General features: G+C 45.7%; 1 protein-coding gene across 6 annotated transcripts in view; it reads left to right on the top strand.

Annotated features, from left to right (window-relative positions):
* Window positions 1–25,559, top strand: part of EHBP1 (EH domain binding protein 1) — a 1,903,610-nt gene that overhangs the window by 1,512,846 nt on the left and 365,205 nt on the right. For all 6 annotated transcript variants that reach the window (XM_086927633.1, XM_086927634.1, XM_086927631.1 and 3 more), the window contains one exon: window positions 13,954–14,077. In XM_086927633.1, coding sequence (XP_086783759.1) covers window positions 13,954–14,077 — 124 coding nt within the window. The remainder of the gene's footprint in view (window positions 1–13,953; window positions 14,078–25,559) is intronic.

Here is a 25,559-nt window from a genome sequence, read left to right as displayed (position 1 = left end):
CTTGCCGGAGTGAAAAATAACTTTTGGGTGCTCGTCACTGTAAGAACAAGTTAATATTACATTTCTGTATGTCCTTCATTTAAATACCATGCATCCTGCCTTGTGTGCTACAAGGCTAACATAGGATTGACTTATTAATATTCAAAAGGAAAGTTTTGACTTGTCATAAGGGTGTATTGTGGCAGTTCGAATTGCAGTTTTTACCCTGCTACAGTCAGGCTGGTAGGTCTGAAGGCATGCGTTTACACGGTCACTGTAGTGTGTGGCACAATAGTTGCTGCAATCCACTAGTGACATGTATCTTACAGACTCTGGGTAGATTTTGTACCATGTACTAGGGACTTCTTGCTAATTTAAGGAACTAATTAGGAATATGCCAATTCAACCATGTTTAAAGGGGGAGCACAGGCACTTAACCACTGGTTAGCAGGGTTAAAGCGCACATAGTTCTAAAGCCAGAAAAAATAAAGGGTCCAGCAAAATGCAAAAGTAACAGAGCAACAGCACAGAAAAGGAAGTTTTTCAATATTATGTTATATCTATGTGCATTATGGCTGAGATACCCGCCACCCCCTCTCAACACAAATCCCCAAGGATGGGAAACCGGAAACAATTCTGAAGTTTTTGGAAGACGGGAGGGAGTGACCCTCCCGGCCGTATTTATTAAAATATGAAACAAAATTAAAACAAAATTAACAGTTTCATATTATGTACAATTTCATAACCACATTGCGATGTTTGGCTAACCTTAACATATTCTCTAATACAAAGGTCCTCCTAGCCGAACTAACATCCTACAAAACATTTACTTGAAATTTTGAAATTGTACATCCTAACGTTTAAGGGCCAACGGCAAGGTCGTAACCGGTGTCAAGATCCCTAACCCAGAAATATCCCCCTCACTTGTGAGGGGCGGCACAGAGGCGTACCTCAAGTGCAACTTACCAATTTCCCTTGACTTGACGGGGGCCCCCATAAAACTCGACGCCACTTAAAGGTCGTACGAGGACTCGTGTGAGGTATCTAGAAGGTAGCGTAGACCCCCCCCCCCAAACCCCACACAACTTACCACATCTGCCGTCGCAGACGTCCTGGCCCCGGGAAATTCCCCAGGAGGGGGCTGTAACCCCTCCTACCCAGGAAGGGGTCTTGACCGCCTTTCCTTTCCTTTCGGCGACCCATCCTTAGAAGGGACCGCCTCCCCGTTGAGGGGCCAATGGCCACCTCCCCCGCGCGCTCCCATCCGTAATGGGTGACGCCCACTCATAGGGATCTTCCAATTAGTGCTCACCGATCATGACCTTACCGCCCGACCAAAATAAATACGACAATGCTAACTAAATTACAAATGACTAATTCTAAAAGACAGTAGCAACAACAACTTTATTAAATGCATGCTTACTCAGGGACACTAAAGCAGAATTACTTTATTTGCGAAACATAACACCAATCGACCATTCTTTATTGCATACTCAAAGTCATCACGATAATACGACAACCTGCAAACGAAAAAATCAGAATTAACATCAAACTTTATTCAAAACCAATCGCTGTCTTCAGGGGCTGGTGGGTGGGTCAAAATTGGCTCTTCGTTCCGTCTCGAGCTCACGTGCAGCGAGGAGGTGCAGCTTCAGAGCACAGGAACAAGAGGATGCCTTCTGGTCTTACTTCTCCTTTTATCCGTCTTCAGGGCGGGCGTAAACCCGCCCCTGCCTGCCCAAGGGCGTGGCCAGCCGCGTCCGTGTCTAGGCCAACCCACTCTAGGGCGGGAAAAGGCGCGCCCCGGCTACGCCGCTTCGGGCATACCAGCCGAGACTCGCCTCCCGCCCAAGATGGCTTCCCGGGGGGATCGTGGTACTCTGCCATACGTTCGGGGGGACCGAATGGTCGCCCCTTTCCATATGGCTGAGATACCCGCCACCCCCTCTCAACACAAATCCCCAAGGATGGGAAACCGGAAACAATTCTGAAGTTTTTGGAAGACGGGAGGGAGTGACCCTCCCGGCCGTATTTATTAAAATATGAAACAAAATTAAAACAAAATTAACAGTTTCATATTATGTACAATTTCATAACCACATTGCGATGTTTGGCTAACCTTAACATATTCTCTAATACAAAGGTCCTCCTAGCCGAACTAACATCCTACAAAACATTTACTTGAAATTTTGAAATTGTACATCCTAACGTTTAAGGGCCAACGGCAAGGTCGTAACCGGTGTCAAGATCCCTAACCCAGAAATATCCCCCTCACTTGTGAGGGGCGGCACAGAGGCGTACCTCAAGTGCAACTTACCAATTTCCCTTGACTTGACGGGGGCCCCCATAAAACTCGACGCCACTTAAAGGTCGTACGAGGACTCGTGTGAGGTATCTAGAAGGTAGCGTAGACCCCCCCCCAAACCCCACACAACTTACCACATCTGCCGTCGCAGACGTCCTGGCCCCGGGAAATTCCCCAGGAGGGGGCTGTAACCCCTCCTACCCAGGAAGGGGTCTTGACCGCCTTTCCTTTCCTTTCGGCGACCCATCCTTAGAAGGGACCGCCTCCCCGTTGAGGGGCCAATGGCCACCTCCCCCGCGCGCTCCCATCCGTAATGGGTGACGCCCACTCATAGGGATCTTCCAATTAGTGCTCACCGATCATGACCTTACCGCCACAGGACCGGATAGTTGACCGGCTATCCGGACCCCCCACAACACTTCTACCTAAAGGTCATGTTTTAACGTCTTTAGCCAAGCTATGAAGTCTCCTATGAGTAACTCATTCCCCACCCGAGACAAATGCACACCATCCCTCAAATACATACTGTCCCCATTAATACAACCATGCGAAATAGAATGCAGTGTACTGGAACGGAACAACCTACTCACTTTGTTATTAATTTTCCTTACAGAATGATTCAAAGCTGAAACAGAAAAAGCCCCCCGCCACACTTTTCGTGGGATCATATGGGACCACGCAATCGTGCACCCTGGAACTCTCCTTGCTAACCAACTTACAGTGGAAAGCATTGCCTCAAGGAGAAGTCGTCTACCAGTGGTGACCAAATCATTGCCCCCAAGATGTACTATGACTACAGACGGCGGTGACCTCATCCGCCCTAGCAAACCCTCGAAAAACGATTGAAACTGGTCAATACAGAGACCGCCCCTTCCGTAGAAGGACACACTGTACCCGTATTCCCCAGCCACGTGAATCATGTCACCTGTCTTGAATACGTCCGCGGCACGCCTCACGTATGAGTGGCCCACGACCCACACCTCCCTTTTCACAGCCGGTGATGTCTGACCGCTGGCCCGGTGTTGGGTCGACTGCATAGTCCGCCCCGCCTCGTAGGCTTGCGTAACTGAAAACCAAACAAACAAGAAGCGTGAGTACATCATTACAGCTTCACAACATGTGCAAACGCACATACCTCTTATAACAATTGGAGGACCAACGCCCCACCCGTTTAACTTGTTCCACATTCAGACCCCTGGCTGTAGCCTCTGTAGCAGCCCCTATCCGAAAGGAATGGGTCCCAAACTCGCCCGGGTTCAAGCCCGCAGCTGTAATCGACATCGCAAGCACCCGCTGAAACTGAAACCTTGTCAGTGGGGTGGCGTCAGCGTGTCTCAACAAGGTCCCCCCCCATGATGCCACCCTTCGTGTTAAATAATCCTCTAAACACTTCACCGGGCACATGGAGGACCCGGGAATCCTGCGTATGATTATGCAGTCACCCATCCCACTCTGATCGGTCTTGGACCTCACAAACGAGACAGTCATTGTCTCCCCTCTGATCTGTACGTGCTCTGCGCACAGCCCTCCCGTCACATCCTGCTTGTTCCTTGCCACTAATTCGCTTACCCGCATAGCCCCATGAAATGCCAGCGTAAAAGCGGCTCGGAATAACACTGTCTCAAACTGAGATGAACAAGTTGCAGGGAGTCTGGATAATAACTGGGCCAACCTATCCAAAACTATCGGGCGCCTTTCATCTACTCTGCGACCCTCAAGGCGTTGCCACCCACGTAGCGCTTTTTGTACAACGAAAGACGCTGTCGGGTCCTGGATCCCATGAGCCCTAGCAACAAAGGAAATGGCAGCCCGATGCCTCTGGGCCGTGGCCACCGATTTCCCAGCCAGATGTAAAGACATCAGAAAGTTCACTACCCATTCCTCCTGACCCCAAAGCTCCTCTCTAGCAGTCCCCAAGAAGGCAAAATAGGACCGGAACGCCCCTTCATATGCCTTCCTTGTCCTGGGTGCTAAACTCTCTCCCACGAGGTTACGAAGTTCGGGGCACCGAGAGACCAGAGAGCTTCGGGAAAGGGTGCCGGCTCCGGGTCCGCTGTGGGAAGAAAACCCCAGAAGGCCTGCATACGAAAACGAGAAAGGGCATCAGCCGCCTGGTTCATTACCCCAGGGACATGTCTTGCCTTGAATAGCACATTCAATTGCATACACAGTAATACGATTTCCTTGAGCAGCCTCAAAATCCATTTGCATCGTGCTGCCTGGCTATTGATACACTCAACCACGGTCATATTGTCAGACCAGAATACCACAGAGTGATCTCTGAACCCTTCGGGCCATGTTCTCAGGGCCACCAAAATGGGGAAAAGTTCCAGGAAAGCAATGTTACTTGTCAGTCCACTGTCATGCCACCATGCCGGCCACTTTTGTGCAGACCATCGAGTGCCAAAAATGGCACCAAAACCTATGCTCCCTGCCGAATCTGTCCACAGCCACAGCTCCTCAGAGGACACGGCCGGTTTGCTCCAGACGACTCGACCATTGAAGTCCGCCAGAAATGCCAACCAAATGCGCATGTCCTGGCGGACCTCTGCCGAGAGCCTTGTGCGATGATGGCCCTCCTTCAGGCCGACCATGGCTTGAGCGATCGAGCGGGAAAAGGGACGGGCCATTGGTATAACTCTCAGGGCAAAATTCAACTGTCCCACTAACTGCTGTAATTGATGCAGCTTAACCTTAGATTCACTTATACACATTTGCAGGGATGACCTGAACCTTAACACTTTGTCACCTGGTAAACGGAAACAACCTTCTCCGGAGTCCAACTCGATCCCCAGAAACTCGAGGCAAGTCGAAGGACCAACAGTCTTACCTGGTGCCAATGGCACGCCAAACTGATTCATTAAGACACAAAATGCAGCCAAAGCCTGCCCACATTCCGGATCCCCGGCTGCCCCCAGGAACAAAAAATCATCAAGATAATGCATCACACGTTGGAAACCCGTCTTCTTTGTGAAGACCCATTGTAGGAAACTACTGAATTTCTCGAAATAGGCACAAGATATAGAGCACCCCATCGGCATACACCTATCCATGTAATAATGACCCTGAAACATGAAACCTAGGAGACGCTGATCGTCTGGGTGTACCGGGAGCAACCGGAACGCTGACTCGATATCAGATTTTGCCATCAGCGCACCGGGCCCCAGGCGATTCAAAATGGCTACGGCCTCATCGAAGGATGCGTACCGCACCGAACACACTTCCGGGTCTATCGCTTCGTTTACGGAAGCACCACGTGGGGCTGATAAATTATGTATCAGCCGAAACTCCCCCGGGTCCTTCTTGGGGACCACCCCTAAAGGAGAACAAACAAAGTTAGCCACCGGGGGTACACTAAACGGACCGGCGACTCGACCTCGAGTAACCTCCTTCCGGATCTTTTCCTGTACCACGGTCGTATGCTGGAAGACCGATATCTGATTTTTACATTTCTCTATTCCTTGAAAGTCCCCCACTGGGATGCGGAAACCATATGAAAAACCGTTTCGTAACACCCCAGCGGAAGTACGATCCGGGTATTCGCTGAGCCAGGGAATCATTGCCAAGGTATCAATCGGGGTAGGTAAAGGCGCCCCTCGGACTATGTTAGACCTGTTTGGCGCTTCCTCTACCCCCGTTATCACCCGTTTTGGCTCTGCACGTGGACTCAGGATGGGATGATTGCCCACACCCACTACATTCGTGTCTAAATTTGCACGACCCCTGGGGCCTAGTACATTTACCCCTGTTAAAGTTCCAACAGACCCCCCTTTTACCTGTATTGCCGGTAGGCCTCGAGTGACTGTCGGTACCCGTACCTGATCGAAAGGGCGTCCCCGCATATTGGCGGGAGGGTTCGCCAACGCTACTCCCTACCAATGGCAATTTCAACATACCAGTATCCTCCATTTTGGACCAGGACACAGAATCATATCAATCCCAAGTTAAATTCTTATCGTGTTCTTTTGCCTTTCTGAACAGATTATCATAGCAGAACCAATGATTACCCTCGTGTGATACAGAGTACCCCATGATCCGTGACTGATAAATCGGCAATTCGGGTAGCAATTCGGGCCTTCGTTCCCCCAAGATCGATGTAAATATCCCCCATGCTTTGCCCCAATTGCCAATGTTTTCATTTACCTTAAAGGCGGCCATCTTTGCGCGCCAAACACTCGGATGCATGAGGTCTTTCTGGCCCTTAACATGCTCCATCTCATAATGATCAGTAAGCAACGAGAAGATGTTTACATACTCCCCTGCCCATATCTTTTCTTTAATAGCTACAGGGACATGCTGACCCAACTTTTCCCTTCGAGAGGGTGCTGACTCATCCCTCGCAATCGGCAATGGCCGCTTACCTGAACCGGACGCTGTCTCTGCGACTGAACCAGTCCCCTGTGACTTCTCTACTGCCGCAGCCGGCGTGGATACCTTCGCTGCTTCCCGAGTTTCACGCAGTTGCTTCATCAAGACCTGCGCGTCGGCAGCCGTGGCGCCCTCGCTACCTTTACCCAACCACGCTGCTAATTGTGCTGCCAGTTCGGGCGGCATATCTTCCCCGGACACGGGAGTGACCACTACGGGAATCGGGTTCCCTTCTTCCGGCACGGGAGTGGGTGCTTCGAGCGGGGTACTGGGACCCGGGATGTCTCCCCCAGCTGCTCCCCTCCTGGGCCTCTTGCCTTTTCCTCCCGGGGCTGCTCCCGCCAAAGGACGTTTCGGCCCCCCTTCCTCGTCTTTATCCATTCGCCTCTTCAGGTCGGTCACCTCTTTCATGAGAACACGCAGCATCTGGTCGGTAGTCATTCGCTTTCCCGCCTTCTTCGGCATTCTCCGACAGAGTATCTGAAAAACAAACAAGAACGATTACAACGCTCAAAATTGGCTCTTCGTTCCGTCTCGAGCTCACGTGCAGCGAGGAGGTGCAGCTTCAGAGCACAGGAACAAGAGGATGCCTTCTGGTCTTACTTCTCCTTTTATCCGTCTTCAGGGCGGGCGTAAACCCGCCCCTGCCTGCCCAAGGGCGTGGCCAGCCGCGTCCGTGTCTAGGCCAACCCACTCTAGGGCGGGAAAAGGCGCGCCCCGGCTACGCCGCTTCGGGCATACCAGCCGAGACTCGCCTCCCGCCCAAGATGGCTTCCCGGGGGGATCGTGGTACTCTGCCATACGTTCGGGGGGACCGAATGGTCGCCCCTTTCCAAATAGTTTGGTTTGTTTAATGTAAGGTGTTATAATGCTATATTGCAAGAGCGGTAAGTAGTGTCTTAGTCTGCTCTGGAAGGTCGGTGACAGAGGAAAAATAGGTAGTAGGGCCTTATTATAGAGGTTGGGGATTGCAAAGATTCGGAAGAAGAAATAGATACTGTTGAAACCAGATAAATTATTACCAGTTCCTAATGTAAGAAAAATGACGACTACTAGGATGGAGTCCTAAAAGCCATTACAAAAACAAATTTCCTTTGTCTGTAGATATGCTACTTTACTGTAGCCCAAGATGGTTGGTTCCTTCAAAGGTTAGGATAGGTAAACATGTTTGTTTGTAGATTTCTAAAAGGATCTTGATCTTTTTTTTTTCCGACTCTGTGCAAAGTTAAATAAAACCCCAGTGGATTGTTTAAACTTTGAATACCTTACTTACTAGCACTGTGTCCAGGAACTTGAGGAGTCAAATGTGATTCGGAATTAAGGGAATGAGTTAACCCTTCCAATAAAATTTCCCTTGTAATGTGGCCATGCTCTATACAACCTGGGACCACAGGCCATATAAAATGTTTTGGAAAAATTAATCTCTAAATCAAGTCTATCAATGTAGGTGACACAGCTATTAATAAGACCTTTAACATGTTAGGGGTGTGAGAATTTAAACTGTGTTATTAGCATACAGTAAGGCTGGCACAAGGTTAGAACGCACTGTGGTCATGTCCTTTCCTTTCTAAATTAGGAAAGCATTTAAATTGTTGATATATAATAAAAACAGGATGGCTGCTAAAACGTGCCCTTGGCGTTCACCCCTATTGTAACTCAGTTGACCCATAGCATTCCACATCTACGACATATCTCACTGAAACAGAAACACTTGTATGTAAAGTGCCAAGAAAGTCTATCAGAGCCAGCTCCATATCCATACCCGCTGAGATGCCCCAGAGCCTAGACCGATGAACTTGATGAAAGGTTCTGCTGAGATCCATAAAAGATAAATACAGTTTGCCTCTTTTTGCTACAGTTTATTTGCTACCCAACATGTGGAGATATAGACACTGTCCCTGTGTTCCCGACCCTCTCATAAACTATACTTTGTCACTGATTAAAGTATTAGCTTCTTATGCCAAATCCATTATATGTTGTAAAATAAATTGCCCAACCATCTTGACTATTGAATTAAGCATGGAAATTGGTCTGTAAATCCACGGATCTGGTTTATTTCCCTTTTTATAAACTAGGAAAATAGAGGAGGAGAGCAGGACAGTGGTAATTTAGTTGTGGTTGCTGAATTTAGCACCTTAGTTATAACGGATGACCAGGAATCAGTGTTAGACTTCTACAGATCCATGGGGACCCTGTCAGTGTCAGGAACCTTACCAGAGGGGCTTTGGGTAATAGCACTAATTACCTCATGCAACTCGAAATGAATAGCTAGGGGATAATTTAGAGACGATTCATTGACTTTCTACTTGGGATCTGCTTCAAGGTGGTAAACTGTTCTACCGAAAACCTCTGACTTGATGTTTGTGCTCAACCCTTACGATTTGCCCACATTTAGATTATTTGATTTAGCGATCTTCCAAAATTGGCAGTGTTCTTGGCCACACAAGCAGTAAATACATTCTCTCAGATTTCTTTTTTTTATGACCAATTTCCTTTTTCAATGCCACTTTATATACAATCCTACATCTCGTAATCACATTTTGATAACTGGGTGTATTATTTGGGGCCCTACGTAGGTTGCTGTTGACAGCCTACACTTCTAATCAAACCATCAATGTTGGTTCTGATATTGACTTTTGAAAGGGACCAGAAGTGATTTATTTATATTATGTCCCAAGGAAACAAAAGTTTGAAGATGGAGGTCTACATGATGCCCTTATCCAACAGGCATTCATTGACCATGAAGAAGTTGGCTCGGTCCTACAGCTGAGCCATAGGCCTTTATCTTTAATGGACAGATCAGTGATGCTCTTCTCCAGTGGTCTCTTATTATGTGATGGTACATGTAAATGTGGCTCAATAGGATTGTGGTCACTGAAAGCATTATCCCTTGTACCCCCTCACTAAATATAATTATGCAGTAGCTGTGAGACAAAAATATAATCAATTATTGTCCCACACGCCAACTTATAAATGTGGAATTTTGGCTCTCCTGGTCACTTTATAACTTGGCAGTGTTGCATGAGTCAAAGTTAATTATTTATATAATGTAGCCCACCCTAGTATCCTTTCTGTGGTCAGATGGCTAGTTGGTTTTACAAAGGAGAACACAAAAGGAGGGCTAAACCCTGTTTTGGAGTTGAAGTTTCCTCATAATATAATATTAAAAGTTTTCAGCATAACCTTAGATCTGTTCCTCAGCACATCCAAGACTCCAAATAAGAAGTCTATGCTACCCCAGTGCCACAAACCTGCACATCATTTTAATAGTTAATAAGGAAAAAATTAAAAAATCTTGTATAAGTAACCGAGAAAATTTGAATGCCAAGGTGTTGGATAGGAACAGGTATAATCTTGAAATCAAGAAACACTCTATACATTGCAGTTAATCTCTCCTAGCTCTTCCCAAGGTGAACTGAGAGGCAAGTGAAGTATAGCTGGAAAATCCTTCCAGTATAGTTTGATTGATTTCCCAAATTTCCTGTAGCATGGTTACATCGTAATAAAATGTAAAGAAGCCAGTCTTAATCAGTCAATTTGGAGGCAATGCCTGGGATTCAACAAATCAGATCAATAAGCGGGGAGCATCTTTTGGGCATGGCAGAGTAACACAACTTCGGGGTGGATCAGTCAGTAGAAAAAGTTGGTATTCCTTACGTCAGCCTATCCCTCCTATTCTGTCAATCTGTTTGATTTAGATCTGAGAGAGCTTGAAAATTGTGTTCCAGAATTGGGTAATTATAAGAGACCGGATTGGTGCTCGTTTTCCCTAATGAACCAACATTTCCCCACACTGCTGATGTCTATCTATAAAAAATCCAGGGCTACTAAACGCATATGCTCATTTATGACCTGGAAGGAGTATTTTTAAAGAAAATTTCTGGTCAACCAATAATTGTTAAAATTAATAACCACACACTTACCTGTGATGTTTTATGCTAAGACACTTCCCTTCTCACAAACAAAATGTGATTGTACTGCTAGAGGTTAAAGTTTGTGTGTTATGTGAAGCAATAGCACACCTTGTTTTCAAGCTGTGTTGTTGACTCCAGTGAACTGGGGCTAACACTGGGACATTGATTATCCCAATCACATAAGGACTACATTCAGGAGGAAGATTAAGACACAGCTGTGTTAAAAACTACCAATGTTTATCACATAGGGAACAATCGAAGTGTCTGGACTCCTTGGAGGTGGTTTGATCTTTCAGATGGTTTCTGGGCCACTATCACCTGGGCTGTGGCATTATTAGCAACTAGGGATAACAGCGCTGAGTCACTGAGTGGTAATAACGGGGAGTTCATTGTTGATGAGCGGTGGACAGGCTCAACCTTTTGAGTATATTTCGAAACGTAATACCGTACTGCAGGGAATACAATTTGCAGACGTGCAGCAATTTCAGCAATTACTCCTTTCGTGCCACACATACATTTGAATATTGAATTCACATAACATTTAATCATATCCCTCAATTTTTCGTTAAAATTTTCCTAGGTGGGAGAATCTCCATTTTACCCAGTATGCCCAAATCGGTGTTCCTCAGGTTAGTTATCCTATTGAGCAACTGGATTTTGAACACACCCACCCCACCTTTTCCTTTTTGCCATGTAACCTGGTTCACTCTCATGTGAACAGTCAAATGCTAAGACCTCACTTTGTGAAACCGTGCTAGAAGATAAATTTTCCGCGATTGGATTTACGACCACTATCTCCCCAAGTACAGTCAATATAGAGTCATTCATGTCAGAGGGCAAACATCTCTCGCCAAGGCTATTTCTTCTGGGTAGAACAGTTTACCACTATAATGAAGCACTTCCTCCACCCCCTCCAGCGGACCAAGTAGCCTTCTGGGAGTTATAGTCAGCCCAGCAAGCAAGAGCACCACCTGCACAGTGGGAAGGCTGTTCGCTCTATATATTGATGATCAGTGGGAGGAGCCCACCTCCTCCACCCCTTCCAGAGAACCAATCAACTTTCTGGGAGTTGTAGTCAGCCCAACAAGCAAGCGCGCGTCCTGCGCAGCGGGAAAGCTGTTAGCTCTCTGTAGTGACGAACAGTGGGAGGAACCACCTACTCTTCCCCCTCCAGAGCACCAAGCAGTTTTCTGGGAGTTTTAGTCAGCCTGAAAAGCATGACGCCAGCTCAGGGGTTTTTTTTGCAACAAAGAAGTTGTTTCTACTGTAAAATGGCCTCAAGAAGCTGGCATTGTATTTTGACAGTCTCACATATGAGCCGAAACAAAGAAAGTGCTTTAAAAATGCTAGCAGTCTTCCTCCTAAGCAGTGCACTTCATTGTTTCTGCTTCATATTCCATTGTGTAATAATGTTGAAGCAGTTTACTAAATTAGTTTAAGCTGTATTTGCATACGAGGTACTCCAACTTCCTCATTGTATATAGGACTGAAGCACTCTTTGCAGGGTTCTTGTATATGGGTCTGCTGTGAACAGGTTTTTGCATTTTGGCTATCTTTACAACAATGTATTCACTTGTAAACCTCAGACTCTGGACTTCTATAAAAGATACAATATAATGTTCAAATGCTTTTTATGCCAGGTTTGGAAATGCAACGTGAAAAGCCTCTTTGAAAGCAAAAGTCAGACACAAATTGTCTGAACTTTTGAAGAAGAATTTAAATGATGTCATAAAATAAAACATAATAATGAAGTATATGTGTTGTTTCTGAGGCAGAAATGTTTGTTTAGTAAAAATGGAAACATATTTTCCACACTTATGATTAACTACATAACCACTACAACCTGGGACTTGCACTCTTTGGCACCTCAAACATCATCACTGAACATTCCTTATAGTATCTTCATTAAAAAATGTAGTAAACTCACACGGTATTGCTAATCACATACTGTAGGAAAAAAGCCCATCAAATGTTTTTCAAACCTGTTTACAGAGAGCACAAAGCACTCTTAGTGTAACTCTTCATGCTCATTTAATGTCTGTGAGGATGTCTGTTGATTTAGAGTATAAATGGAGAAGCATGCATCCTTTTTTCGCATTAGGATCTCTGCGAAGATACTTAGCTGCTCGAAGTGATTCTGCAACCTTACATTCGAATTTAATGTTTGGGAGAATATGAGTTACTTCAGAGTAGAACTGCTGGAGTTTTTCATTTGTATATGGTTAATTTCTAAAAGGACGCCTATTTGCTAAAACTGATACTGCTGGCTTTTATTTGTATCTAATTTCTATATGAGCTGTATTATGAATGAGTGGAACTTTAGCAGCATTCCTTCTCTTTATAAAATTTGGAAGACGTAAAGTGGCTGATAAGGGCAGTGCAAGCTTGAATCTCAACTCAATGTCTATGAGAACATACCTTCAATGGAATTGCAGCCTTTCCTCTCAGTGTTGCCTCATCTAGTTGATGATTTATAGTTGTTCTTGTCGTTTCACTGGTAATGTCATGGACAACGTCCTTTGTAATGTAACTTGAGGTCATGGGCAGCGCAGTGTGGGTATTATAGTTGTGTCGAGCCATCTTGTCATTTGCCAGAATAGTTAACAAAAAAACCAGAGCAGGAATATGGGAGAAATTGAATTGCACTTTTTGAACTGTAATGCAGTTCGAAAGTCACCACCCCTTTAAGAAAGTCACGGTCGGTCACATTAAAATGTCAGTAAGAACCACTGCCATTTTAAGGTAATTTAAAATTCCTTAAAATTCCTTAAAATTGCTGTGCTTCGCAAAACACACTGACGTTCAGAACCTCTTTCATCAATTACTGAAAAAAGAATAGTCAATTGCAGGTGAGAATACCACATCTGTAGTTGTTGGCCACAGGACGTGGCCTTTGACCATATACTGTAGCTGTGGAGGCATCACGAGGACATGGCTCACGGTGTGGCTACAAACTGTGTCCTCTGCTTAGGTGCAGCTGCGCCCAGACAAAATCCCCCAAACCATGCTTACGTTTCTACCTAACCTGGGGCATTTTTAGAATGTTTGAGATTTTTGTTTTAATCCGTATCGGCTCCCAGAACCCACCAAGTCAGCCGGCCCTATTACAGCGTCAGTTGGTTCTAGCGTCTTGAAAATAAACAAGCAGGTAGTGAGGATGTGAGGTATGCATGCATATATATCAATCTGGCGCCCGCAGGCACCCAGTCCGCACTATCAAATGCTGGCTAAATAAATGCGCGCGCACGGGACTTTTAAGTGTTATTATTATTTGGTATCAAAGTGTGTTAGGTTGTTTCGGTAAGTGCTGTGCTAAGTGTGTGTGTATAGAAATAAAAATGCAACTTACCAGTGATGTTTTTCCTTCCTGTTTGTTCTCTGTAACAGAAAGGGTTCAAAGACACCAGTCAGTATGTTGTGGGAGAATTGGCAGCACTGGAGAATGAGCAGAAGCAAATTGACACCCGTGCCGCACTGGTGGAGAAGCGTCTGCGCTATCTCATGGACACAGGTACGGTGCCCAATTACACTGTAAACAGTTTTGGCAAATTGAGCGTTCACAAACTCTCATAGAGTTTTGGAAGTGTGAATCTTTGAAGCCTGAATGTTCAGCAGAACTGCCTTGAAAATGAAAAGGCTGTGATTTGCAGCCACCTCTCTGGGCCCCGGCGATAAGCGTGCCTTCATGGGAAGTGATAACTCGCCCTGATACCGTGTGAGCCAGCGCTATTGAACACTGTGCTCATCCATGCAGAGCGCGAAGACATATCTGTGCCTCATTGATATGCCACTGCCGCCGAGAGGGGGGAGAGAGATCTCGCCCTCTTCTACGCTCTCTCCTTGGGGTTGGGGGCGCCGAGGGGGACATTTGGGCAGCTAAAGCCATGCATTGCACGCAACCAGGTACAGCCCATGGGTTCAGTTCGCGACATGACTGAAATAGGAGAGTGGTACCTTGTTGTGGAGACTCCTCGAATGTCCCTTGCACTGCACAAGGGTTGAAACAAATATTTCCTTAACCATTCTAAGTACACAATGATGTTTGTGTAGGGTTTTGTATTTTAGTGGTAAATGAATGACTTTATTTTTCATTATTCAGCTCGTGCGACGTTTGCATCCTTGATGAGTTTGAGTGTTCGAATATTTGAGTTTGTTTTAAATGAAACACAGTGCTTCAGGTTACACCGCTGCACCGTCTAACTTTGTGGGAGTGGAAGCAAATGGCGCCACAAATTACACGTAATGAATGTTTTTCCCCCGCTCCGATTCCCCGTCATATTTCATTTGGATCATCAAAATTCATTGCCTATTACAGGGACACTTTTTTTTTTATAAATGGCCTGCAGCCCATATACCAGTAATGTCACGGTCACAGGAATTTAGAGACATGCTCAGAATTGAAAATAAAACCAAGTAAGAAAATGTGTCATGCCTTAAATTAACTCGGTTATTGCCACTTTTTTAGTGCCTTTCGCCTCTTATTCATCTGCAGGCCAGCAATACTGAAAATAATGCCAATTACAATTTAAGTTATGATTACTTAAGTAAATGTATGTGATTGCTCACATATAATTGGTTAGTTAGTCCTTGATAGACATGTATGGCGATGCTGCACTTGCCTGGAATATCTATTCAAACGCATAGATAAATGTGTTGTTTCAATCTATAAAGTGTTAGTTCCTTGGTATATTTGACTGTGGTTCTTCTGCATGACTGTCAAACTGTGACGGTTTATGTTGACGCAGTGTGCAGAATCTCACGAGTACCTATGACACAGTTAATAACATTCGGGACATGAAAATGGGTAGGAGGTTACTGTACTCTGCAAAGAGCGTTCCTAGTTGAGAAAACAAGAGGGGGCTCCTACGCTAAGGCAGAGGAGTGCCGCCCCACTGCTTTTAGAGCAATGAAAAAGGGAAAAATAAAATGACAATACTAACGTTATCATTTTTTGTTGTTGTTACTGCAGTGCTGTGTTGCCACAGGGCTGGTATCTCAGGGAGTAGTTTGTGCACACTTAAGTGCTCATGACTGCTTGGCCGGTCGTCTTGGTCCGGCCTGACATTTATGCGCACTTTGCATATTCCCCGCCAGGCTTTAATGTTCAGCCTGGGGGGGAATATGCACAGGCTTCCTTGTCCCCATCTGAGCGCCGATCCATGGCGCACAGACCAATCACAACACTGCATTGCAGCGTTGTGATTGGCTCAGGGAAGCCTGTTTCCCTGGGTGCCCCCTGCAGTTTCTTCCAGGCAGGAGTAAGGAAGAGAATGGAAGCGGGGACGGAGGAGAGGCGGCGGAAAAGGTGAGTGTGTTTTAAAAAATATATTTTTCAACCCACCCTTCCTGCCAACCCCATTCCCTACCAGCCGCCACTGGAGAAAACATTGGTTCTCCAGTATTGGGGTGTCTTTTATAGATTCACATGCCTGAATCATTCCCCGTCGTCGGAGTGGGAGTCCCACGGTACATAAAAAAGCAAGAATATGTACATAATAACCAAAACACCTTGGTAATAAACAACCAGGAAGTAAAGTAGCCTTAATCTACAAGAGAAAAACTTCCACACTCATGACTATCATAGTCATTATGTATAGTCCAAACTACAGCCAATCAGGCGACAGCACCCACCAGAATGTTCTCCCCAGAGGCTCAGGCTCTCAGATTTTCTACCGCACGTCGTGTTGAGAGAGTCTCCCTGAGCTCTGCTCAGTACTTCAATAGTTTTCTGGATTTTTTCTACTCTTCAGAATGTCATCTTCTAAGAAATCTCTTTTTAGGCTGTGTGAATCTTGTGGGAAGCTCCGGCTGTTTTCAGAAGATCCCCACAAAAAGTGCATCTACTGCCTTTATCCAGATCATGAGGAGAGAGATTGTAAAAGTTTTAGGACCTTCCCTCAGAAGACCCTCAGGGATAGAGAAGGGCACTTACTTCTGTGGCTACAGAAGATTAAAGACCAGGACAACCCCTTATCTGAGGTGGGAAGTGTGGCCTCTGCTTCATCTGTATCCTCTAGGAAGAGGATGGCTCAGGAAGATGTATCTTCTCCTGGGACTAAGGTGTCTAGAAAAGTTCAACCCACTAAGGGTTCAAGCTTGCCTTCTTCTTCTTCCTCAAAAAAGGCTTCTCCATCTTCAAAATCTAAACCTGTTACGCCCCGAGAAAGACTCAAAAGTCTCTGGCGTCGAAAAGACTTCCTGAGAAAGATTTTACTAAGAAAATAGCTCCGTCATCGTCGGTTATCATCCTCGACGCTACTTCTACGTCGACAGTTACCTTCTCGTCGCCGAGACCCAAGATGATAATGTCATCAGCTTAATGTCTGTCGACGCTGGTCTCTGTTGCCGTTAGACCCATCTTGTCGATGAAGGAGATTTCAACTGTCGTCAGCGCTCCGTCGACGGCGAAAGTTAAGAAGATCTCGTCAACATCTGCCTCGTCAACGGTTACTTCATCGATGAAGTCTACCTCGTCGACGGCTACCACGTCGTCGAAGACTGCCACGTCGTCGAAGACTGCCTCGTCGTCGACGGAGTCTGATTTGTCGGCAGCTGCGGCATCGTCAACGAAGATTGCCTCGTTGTTGACGACCTCCTCGACGAAGATTCCCTCGTCGACGAAAACAGCTGCCTCGTCGACGGTCACTTTCCTGACGCCGACTCCATCGACGACGGCCCATTTGTCGACGCCTCTTTTATCATCTTGCACAAAAATGCAAGTTTGGTCTGCAACAGCGGCTACTGCCTCCTCTGCCCCGCCTACGACAGTGGCTTCTTTGCTACAAAGACGTGGCTCTTCATTGGAAGCTCTATCCCCATTGAAGTTGCCTGAGCAGTTGCTGGATTCTGACAAGGACCAAGAGGAATCCGAAGAGGATGACAGATTCCGCACTGCTAGAAGTCCGGCGTAACTGCTGATTAAGTATCAAGACGAAGACCAAGAGGAAGACTCGTGCCCTGAGTGTGTAGCTCCAGCTTCTGTCACGGCCCCCACAGCACAAATGCCTTTGGCCCTGCTTAATAACTTACAATATATGTTGGATGACTATTATCGCCGTTTTCCTCCATCTGAATCGGCAGAGTCTATTCCATCTATGCCCATGCCTCAGGCTTCTGTAACTCCTTTAACATCTCCTAGACCACCTTCTCCAGTACCATCTCATCACTTCCATGATGCTAATACCACTTATGATGACAGGGAAGAGGGAAAAGTCGATGATAAATGCTTTTGGAGTGGGACGAATACCTAATTCAGACTCCATCACCGTCAACTCCAGCTCCGGTTGTCTCCCCTCCAGTAGATATCAAAGGTTTTCATCTCCTTCTGGAGAGGGCGACAAAAAGGTTTCTCATACCTATGGACACGAAGTAAGATGATTGCTTTCTCCATGATTTCAAAGATCAGCCACAAAGACAAGTACGGACGATTCCCATCATAGACTTCATCTGGAAGGAAGGGTTGAAGAATGTCAGCCCCTAATTCTTTGCCTGCAGTCTTGCCTCGATCAGACAAAAAATATAACACATCTAGCAATTCACCTGCATGCCTCATAGGTCAGCCGAAAGCTGACTGTCATCGCCCAAGCGGCGCAGAGGTGTGCCAGGAACCCCTCTTCGCCTATAACAGCTCCACCAGACAGGGATGGAAGACGGCTGGATTCGATTGGGAAGAAGGTTTCCACTATGGCAGTCACGACTGTCCGTGCTGCAAATTCCCTAGCCATATTAGGGAGATATGACAGGCAGATGTGGTCAGACATCTCCCCATACGTTAACATGCTGCCAGAACCTTCCAAGTGTGAGGCCTTGAAGATCTTGCATGAAGGAGAGTGTACCTCTGCAGAAATAATTGACGCAGCTGTGGATATTGCATCCACAGGATTCAGGCAGTTAGCGGGTGCAGCAGTGTTAAGGAGACAAGGTTGGCTGAAATCTACATCTTTTCACCAAGAGGTCCAAGCCAAAATTATTGATATGCCGTTTGATGGGGAGTTACTATTTGGCCAGCATGTCGATGAAGCACTTAAGGCTATTAAAAAGGTTACAGAAACTGCAAGATCTCTTGGTAGCCTTCAAATTCGCAGGTCGTCCTTTCGAGGTGCTACAGGACGTGGATCCTTCTCCAGCAGGGGAGGTTACAATCAACAAAAGTCATACCAAACTTCTCAGGGCAACCAAAGATACCAGCCCTACAGGCAACAGTCATACGGGCAGCGAGGTAACGCCTACTCGCAATCAAGAAGGAAGCCCTCCTACTGTGGACGGGATTAAACGAAAAAACAATGAGACCCGTCACCTGCCACCATTTCTGCCGTCCCCCCCAGTCAAAAGTTGGTGGAAAAATATCCCAATTCTACTCACACTGGTCCGCAATTACTACAGACAAATGGGTTCTACATATAGTGGCCAGAGGCCATGTTCTAGAGTTCATAAAGATTCCCCCAAACTCTCCTCCCAAGGGCCTACCTCCTGCACTGGCGTAACAAAACTAAAGGGGGCCTCCCTGCAAGGCATGTGGAGGGCCCCCCTCTGGACTTTAGCAGGAGCTCTGCAGCCAGAGTGCTGTGCTGAGGGGGCCCCCTGGAGCTTTGGGGCCCCCGCACCGCGGGGGCTGCAGGGGCATGTGTTACGCCCCTGACCTCCTGCTCATCTCAAGGAGCTTTTCCCCAAAATAAATCTGATGATTCGCAAAGGAGCAATCGAAAAGGTCCCTCCTTTACAAAAAGGAACAGGATTTTATTCGAGATTTTTCCTGATACTAAAAAAGTTGGGGGAATGGCGCCCCATTCTCGACCTTCGCGCCCTCAACAAATTCCTGAAAAAGTTATCTCTCCGAATGTTAACACTTCAAGAAATCCTCCAACTACTTTTGACGGGGGATCACATGGTCACCCTCGACCTCTAAGACGCTAATTTTCATGTGCCAATTCTACCCAGACACAGAAAACCTTTACGGTTCAGAGTGGCTGGCAAGGACTTTCAATTCAGAGTCCTACCATTTGGGCTACGATCAGCACCCCTTGTGTTTACAAAGGTTCTAGCACTGGTGGCCGCACACCTTCGTCTGGAAGGAATTCAAATTTTCCCATACTTGGACGACATACTTGGACGACTGCCTTATCAAGGCGAATTCTTTTCAAACCACAAAGGCACGTGTTCAAAGATGTCTGTCACTGTTCCACTCTCTGGTTCTCTCCATAAACTTCGAAAAATCTCATCTGATTCCATCACAGTGAAAGGCAACGCAAGAACTGCAAGCCAGTTCGCTCATTGCTATCATAAAGGTGCATTTCAGTTTGACTATGCAAGTCTTTCCTAGGGATGATGTCTTCCTGCATCCCTTTGATACCCAACTGCCATTTCAGAATGGGACCATTGCAAGAAGAACTCAACCTTCAATGGTTGCAGATTTCGGGGTAGTTCAACGATATTGTTCACATCACTCCTCGGATGCGAGAAACCTTCCTTTGGTGGACTCAAATAAGGAACGTAAAAGAAGGATGCACATTCCTGGTCGAACTGCCAAATTTCACTATAACCACAGATGCTTCCCTCGAGGGATTGGGGGTGGGGGGGGGCACACCTTCAAGGGATGACAGTAAACAGCAAATGGAGCATCCAACAAAAGAGGTGGCATATCAACCTTCTGGAGTTGCGAGCCATTTTCTTGGCCCTGAAGTCATTTTGTACAATCATTCGAGGAGCCTCAGTTCTAATTCGAACAGACAATACTACAAGTATGCATTACTTAAACAAGCAGGGAGGAACAAAGTCAGGCCTACTCTCTCAACAAGCTCAAGAGATCTGGTATTGGGCGATTAGTCACAAGATCAGCCTTTCAGCCATTCATGTACCAGGAGTCTCCAATGTTCTAGTGGATTCCCTCAGCAGGTCAGCAATATCCACTCACGAGTGGGAGCTACATCACCCAACTTTAACCTGAGTCTTTCTGGAGTGGGGCCACCCAGATCTGGACCTGTTTGCGACCAGCCAGAACCGCAAATGCCCATCTTTTGCAAGTTGGGTTCCCCACAACGACTCATGTGGGAATGCGTTTTTCGATGAATTGGTCGCAGATATTTGCCTACGCCTTTCCTTCGATTCCGTTGGTTCCCAGAGTTCTCCGCAAGATCAAGAGACAGCCTTGCCGCATAATACTCATTGCTCCCAGATGACCTTGTCAATACTGGTTCACCGAACTTCTCCTTCTTTGGAGTGTGATCCCATACAGTTTCAACCAATACCGAACCTGCTGTTCACCCAGAACGGACGGATCTGCCACCCAGACCCAGCATCTCTGAATTTAGCAACATGGCTCCTCAACACCTTGACTTCGCACACCTGAATATTCCTGCGGACTGTCAGGAAGTTTTAGCTAATGCTCGAGCGCCTGCTACTATTCAAACATACAAGCTAAAATGGAAGAGATTTTGCATATGGTGTCACTCTGCCAAGATACATCCGATTCCTGCAAAATCAGAACACATTGTGCCGTTCTTTCTTCACCTAGCAAGATCAGGCCTATGCCATTCCACTTTGAAAGTGTTCTTGGTGGCGATTTCAAGCTATCGGCAGGACAAATCTAATTCTCTATATTCAACTAGAGTCATTTAGCAATTCTTCAAAGGATTGTTTAGGATGTTCCCCCCTATTCGGCGTCCACCTCCATTCTGGCATCTTAATGTGGTTCTTACACAACTTATGCGACACACCTCTTTGAGCCTAGTCATAAAGTGGACTTAAAGTTACTTTCTTGGAAAGTTTCTTTGCCATTGTCTCTGACATCAGCAAGGAGAGTCAGTGACATTTAGGCATTCACTATTAAACCACCTTTTCTTCAATTCACCTCAAAATCAGTAGTGCTAAGCACCAATCCCAGCTTCATGCTAAGAGTACCTGCCGACATCCACCTTAATGTGCCAATCATTTTGAAGACATTCTTTCCAATTCCGCAGACAGCTGCGGAAAGGGCTTTGCATTCTCTTGACATCAGAAGATGTCTCAAGTTTTATTTACAATGGACTGCAGCAATCCGTAAATCGGACCAACTGTTTCTGGCCTATGGCAAGCTACGTCAAGGATATTCTGTTTCGAAACCAACCATAGCTCGTTGGATTTCTGCTGCGATTTGTCTATGCCATCAGCAGGCGGGAAGACCTTTGCAAGCAATGCCAAGAGCGCATTCTACAGGAGCAATTTCTTCATCTACCTCTATTTTTGCTGGTGTCCCTCTCCATCAAATCTGCAGAGCGGCAACTTGGTCCAACAGACACACTTTTACCAAACACTACTGTTTGGAGACCTCAAGCAATGCAGATACGTCAGTGGGACAAGCTGTTCTCTGCAATCTTTTTAAATAAGGCGAGCCTCTGTTCTCCCTCCTCTACTATGCTCTTTTTAGACGCTTATTGACATACTGTTTATATATCTTGTAATTGTTCTGCATATGTTAAGCACAAATGTATTTATGTACAATTATGAGATTATTCATACTTCATTTTAGTATATGTGTATTTATATTTGTATGTATATATATGTATATATACTTGATACAAAGAGCCTCTTACTAGCATTTTGTTCTGTACTGCTATCTACTCTGTTTCAGGCATGTGAATCTATGAAAGACACACCAATACTGGAGAAGAACAATAGTTATTTACTTGCAATCTGTGGTTCTCCAGTATTGGTGTCTTTCATAGATTCACATGCAACCCACCAGCCTCCCCTCAGAGGCTGGTTTAGGTTATCTTGTTTTGCACACCTGTGCGAGAAAATCTGAGAGCCTGAGCTTCTGGGGAGAACATTCTGGTGGGTGATGTCACCTGATTGGCTGCAATTTGGACTATACATAATGACTATGATAGTTATGAGTGTGGAAGTTTTTCTCTTGTAGCTTAGGACTATTTTACTTCCCGGTTGTTTATTACCAAGGTTTTTTGGTTATTATGTATATATTATTGCTTTTTTATGTCCCGTGGGACTCAAACTCCGACGACGGGGAATGATTCAGGCATGTGAATCTATGAAAGACACCAATAGTGGAGAACCACAGATTATAGGTAAGTGAGTATTGCTCTTACCTCAAACCTGCTGCTTTCTGTGCCACTCCAAAGTATGGATACTGCGGAGCAGTTTTTTGACTTTATCATAAAAGAAAACGAAAACCTTCTACAGGCCTGTGAAATTCTATAAAATGTTTCCTTTCCCTGGAATAGAATGCTTCATAAATCCACTTGCCCTGTAAAATAAAAAAAAACACTTGTCCCTTTGTTGCAATGCATTGAGGTGACAAATTATGGTAGCGTTCTCATTGAATCAGAGCTCTGAAAATAGCCTCTCCGATTATGCCAGGACTTATATTATTGCAAGATTTGTGTTCTAGGAACACCCTGATTTTACCACCTTTCCGCAAATCTAGGTTTTGGAACTGGAAGTAGCGAGAAGTGGTAGTTCCAAGGTTGAAATACCTTTTGGAGCCTGTGCACAGCTTCAAACTTTCATGTTTGAGGGTTTTCACCAACTCTTCTCTAATCTTTCCTAGTCCTTGAAGGGCAGAAGTAAAACTCTTTCTAGAGCGTGGAGGGGGAGTTGTAGGGAAAGTTAACTTGTAGACGCTTAGCAGAGTCTGGCTTGAACAAACTTAGACATGCGTATTTGCTCCCACAAAAATGCAGCTCACAAAGGAGTACAGTTTTCAGGTCTACTGCTTTAAAAACTTGTGAATTGATGAAAGTCATTAGTCTGCACTTACGGGAGGGCATATCCCATGGGTGCAATTTTGTGACTTTCTTGAATAATTATGCCTCAAATTACGTCTGTCTTTAGCCAAGGCCTTTTGTATTTATTAAGATTATATAAATATACATATATTTATTCTCTGGAAAAAAATGTATATATATATTCACAGAAAAAAAATCAAAGGTTAAAGTGGCATTATAAATATCAGTTAAAACATGCCGTTTTAAACATACAACACCACTGAAATTCATCAGTTATAGTTATTAATATTTTTTGGAACTTATAACATGTCTCAAACACATTTTATTAAAGGATGCCTTGAAAGAAATGGTATGTAAAATTGCACGGTTTATCAAAGCATTTTTGCTTCTAGTTGCTATTTTTTGTGTACATTTTATTTTGAAAGCAAAAAATCCTCAATTTTGCCCTCAGGATACTGTGAGTATTTGCATTTATTCAGAGCATTCTGGGAGCCTTAGAAGTAGCCTCAAACTGCAACAAATTTTTAAACTGGAATCACTGTTAGTAGTTCAAGCCGAGCTCCCAAGATTTTCTTACAGTGTGCACCATATTAATAAAGACTTTTTACATTAATAAACCATAAATACAAGTTTGACTAGGAGCTCGTTTTACTCACGCCGGGACTGCTACCGCTGTAACACACATTTCTGAACACCTTGCCACTGGACCTTGAAGGGGGCCGCCGCATCGTGGGTACCGCTGAGAGCCGCCATTACTGCTGAGACGCCAGGGGACAACATCCCCCAGCACACCGCGCGGTATTTCCACAGCGCATCACTCTACGGAGCATCAGGAGGTGCTCATAAGGGGAAAAGGACTCTCGCAGCGCGGGACGCACGAGGGCGGGCCCAGGTCGCGCCCGGGCCAAGGGCGGGCCCGTGATTGTGATTGTGATTGGGTTCTTATATAGCGCGCTACCACTCCAAGGAGTATCTTGGCGCTGCGATTCCATGATGGTTAATAGAGATGAGAGGTAATGATAGTTTGGTGAGCGTGCAGGGAGAGGATCATAGCAATGCTTTAAAGTCTGATTCTGAGAGGGAGTAGATCCAGGTTTTTAGGTTTTTCCTGAAACTAAGTTCTGTTGTGTTACGGCGTAGAGACAAGGGGAGGTTGTTCCAGGCCTTTGCTCCGATGACTGCAAGAGATTTTCCTCCTTTGGTCGTTAACCTGAATCTAGGGACTTGAAGTTGGTTAGTGGTGGATGACCTGAGGGTTCGTTTCGGCTGATATGCTTGAAAGTACTTCCTCAAGTACAGCGGGCCTAGGTTGTGATAGGCTCTGTAGGTGATGGTGAGTACTTTAAAGAGGATGCGTTTATGCACCGGGAGCCAGTGCAGTGCATCTAGTGCTGCCGATGCTGAGGACCTTTTGGGTAGTTTCAGTACAAGCCTGGCTGCTGCGTGCTGGACCATTTGCAGTCTGTGCAGGGCCGATTTATTCAGCCCTGCGTACAGACTGTTGCAATAGTCCAGTCTGGACGTTATAAGCGCTACAGCCACTGTCCGCCTAGCACTTAGGGGAAGGAAATCAAAGAATTTCCTAAGGCTTTTGATGGTTCTGAAACAAGTCCCAGCTACTTCTTTGGCTTGTAGACTGAAAGAGAGGGTATTGTCGAACTTAATGCCCAGGTTTCGAACGGAATTAGTTGTCTTGGGGGGGCTTCCACCATTTCCGGCCACCAGTCCTTTGGGGAGAAACAGTTATTTAGGCCAAAAGGAACAATCTCAGTTTTGGCTGAGTTACATTTTAGATGATTTTGGGTCATCCACTCAAAGGTTGCTGTTAAGCACTCTTTCAGAGTTTGTTCAGCGTCAGTTTGATTTTTGTCAAGGGTCAACACGAGTTGGGTGTCATCAGCGTAGGCAATAGTACTGATGTTAAAGGTGGAGATAAGTTCCAGTAAGGGTACCATATAAAGGTTAAAAAGGGTAGGGCTCAGGCTTGAGCCCTGCGGCACCCCAGATGTCAGGAGCTTCTCCTCAGAAAGGAAGTTGCCTAGCATGACAACCTGTCGTCTCTGCTCCAAATAGTTCTTGAGCCATTTGAACACGGTTCCTGCTATGCCAGCTTTGGTCAGGCGGTGTAACAGGATAGCATGTGACACCGTGTCGAAAGCCGCAGAGAGGTCTAATAGGATCAGGACAGCCATTTTTCCCTGATCTAAGGCAGCTCGAATGGTTTCTGCTGATGATAGTAGCGCTGACTCAGTGGAGTGGTGAGCCCTGAAACCG

This window comes from Lissotriton vulgaris, chromosome 6, assembly GCF_964263255.1.
Source record: "Lissotriton vulgaris chromosome 6, aLisVul1.2, whole genome shotgun sequence".
NCBI lineage: Eukaryota > Metazoa > Chordata > Amphibia > Caudata > Salamandridae > Lissotriton > Lissotriton vulgaris.
Note: the sequence above shows the minus strand (reverse complement) of the source record. Positions and strands in the feature narration are given on the sequence as shown.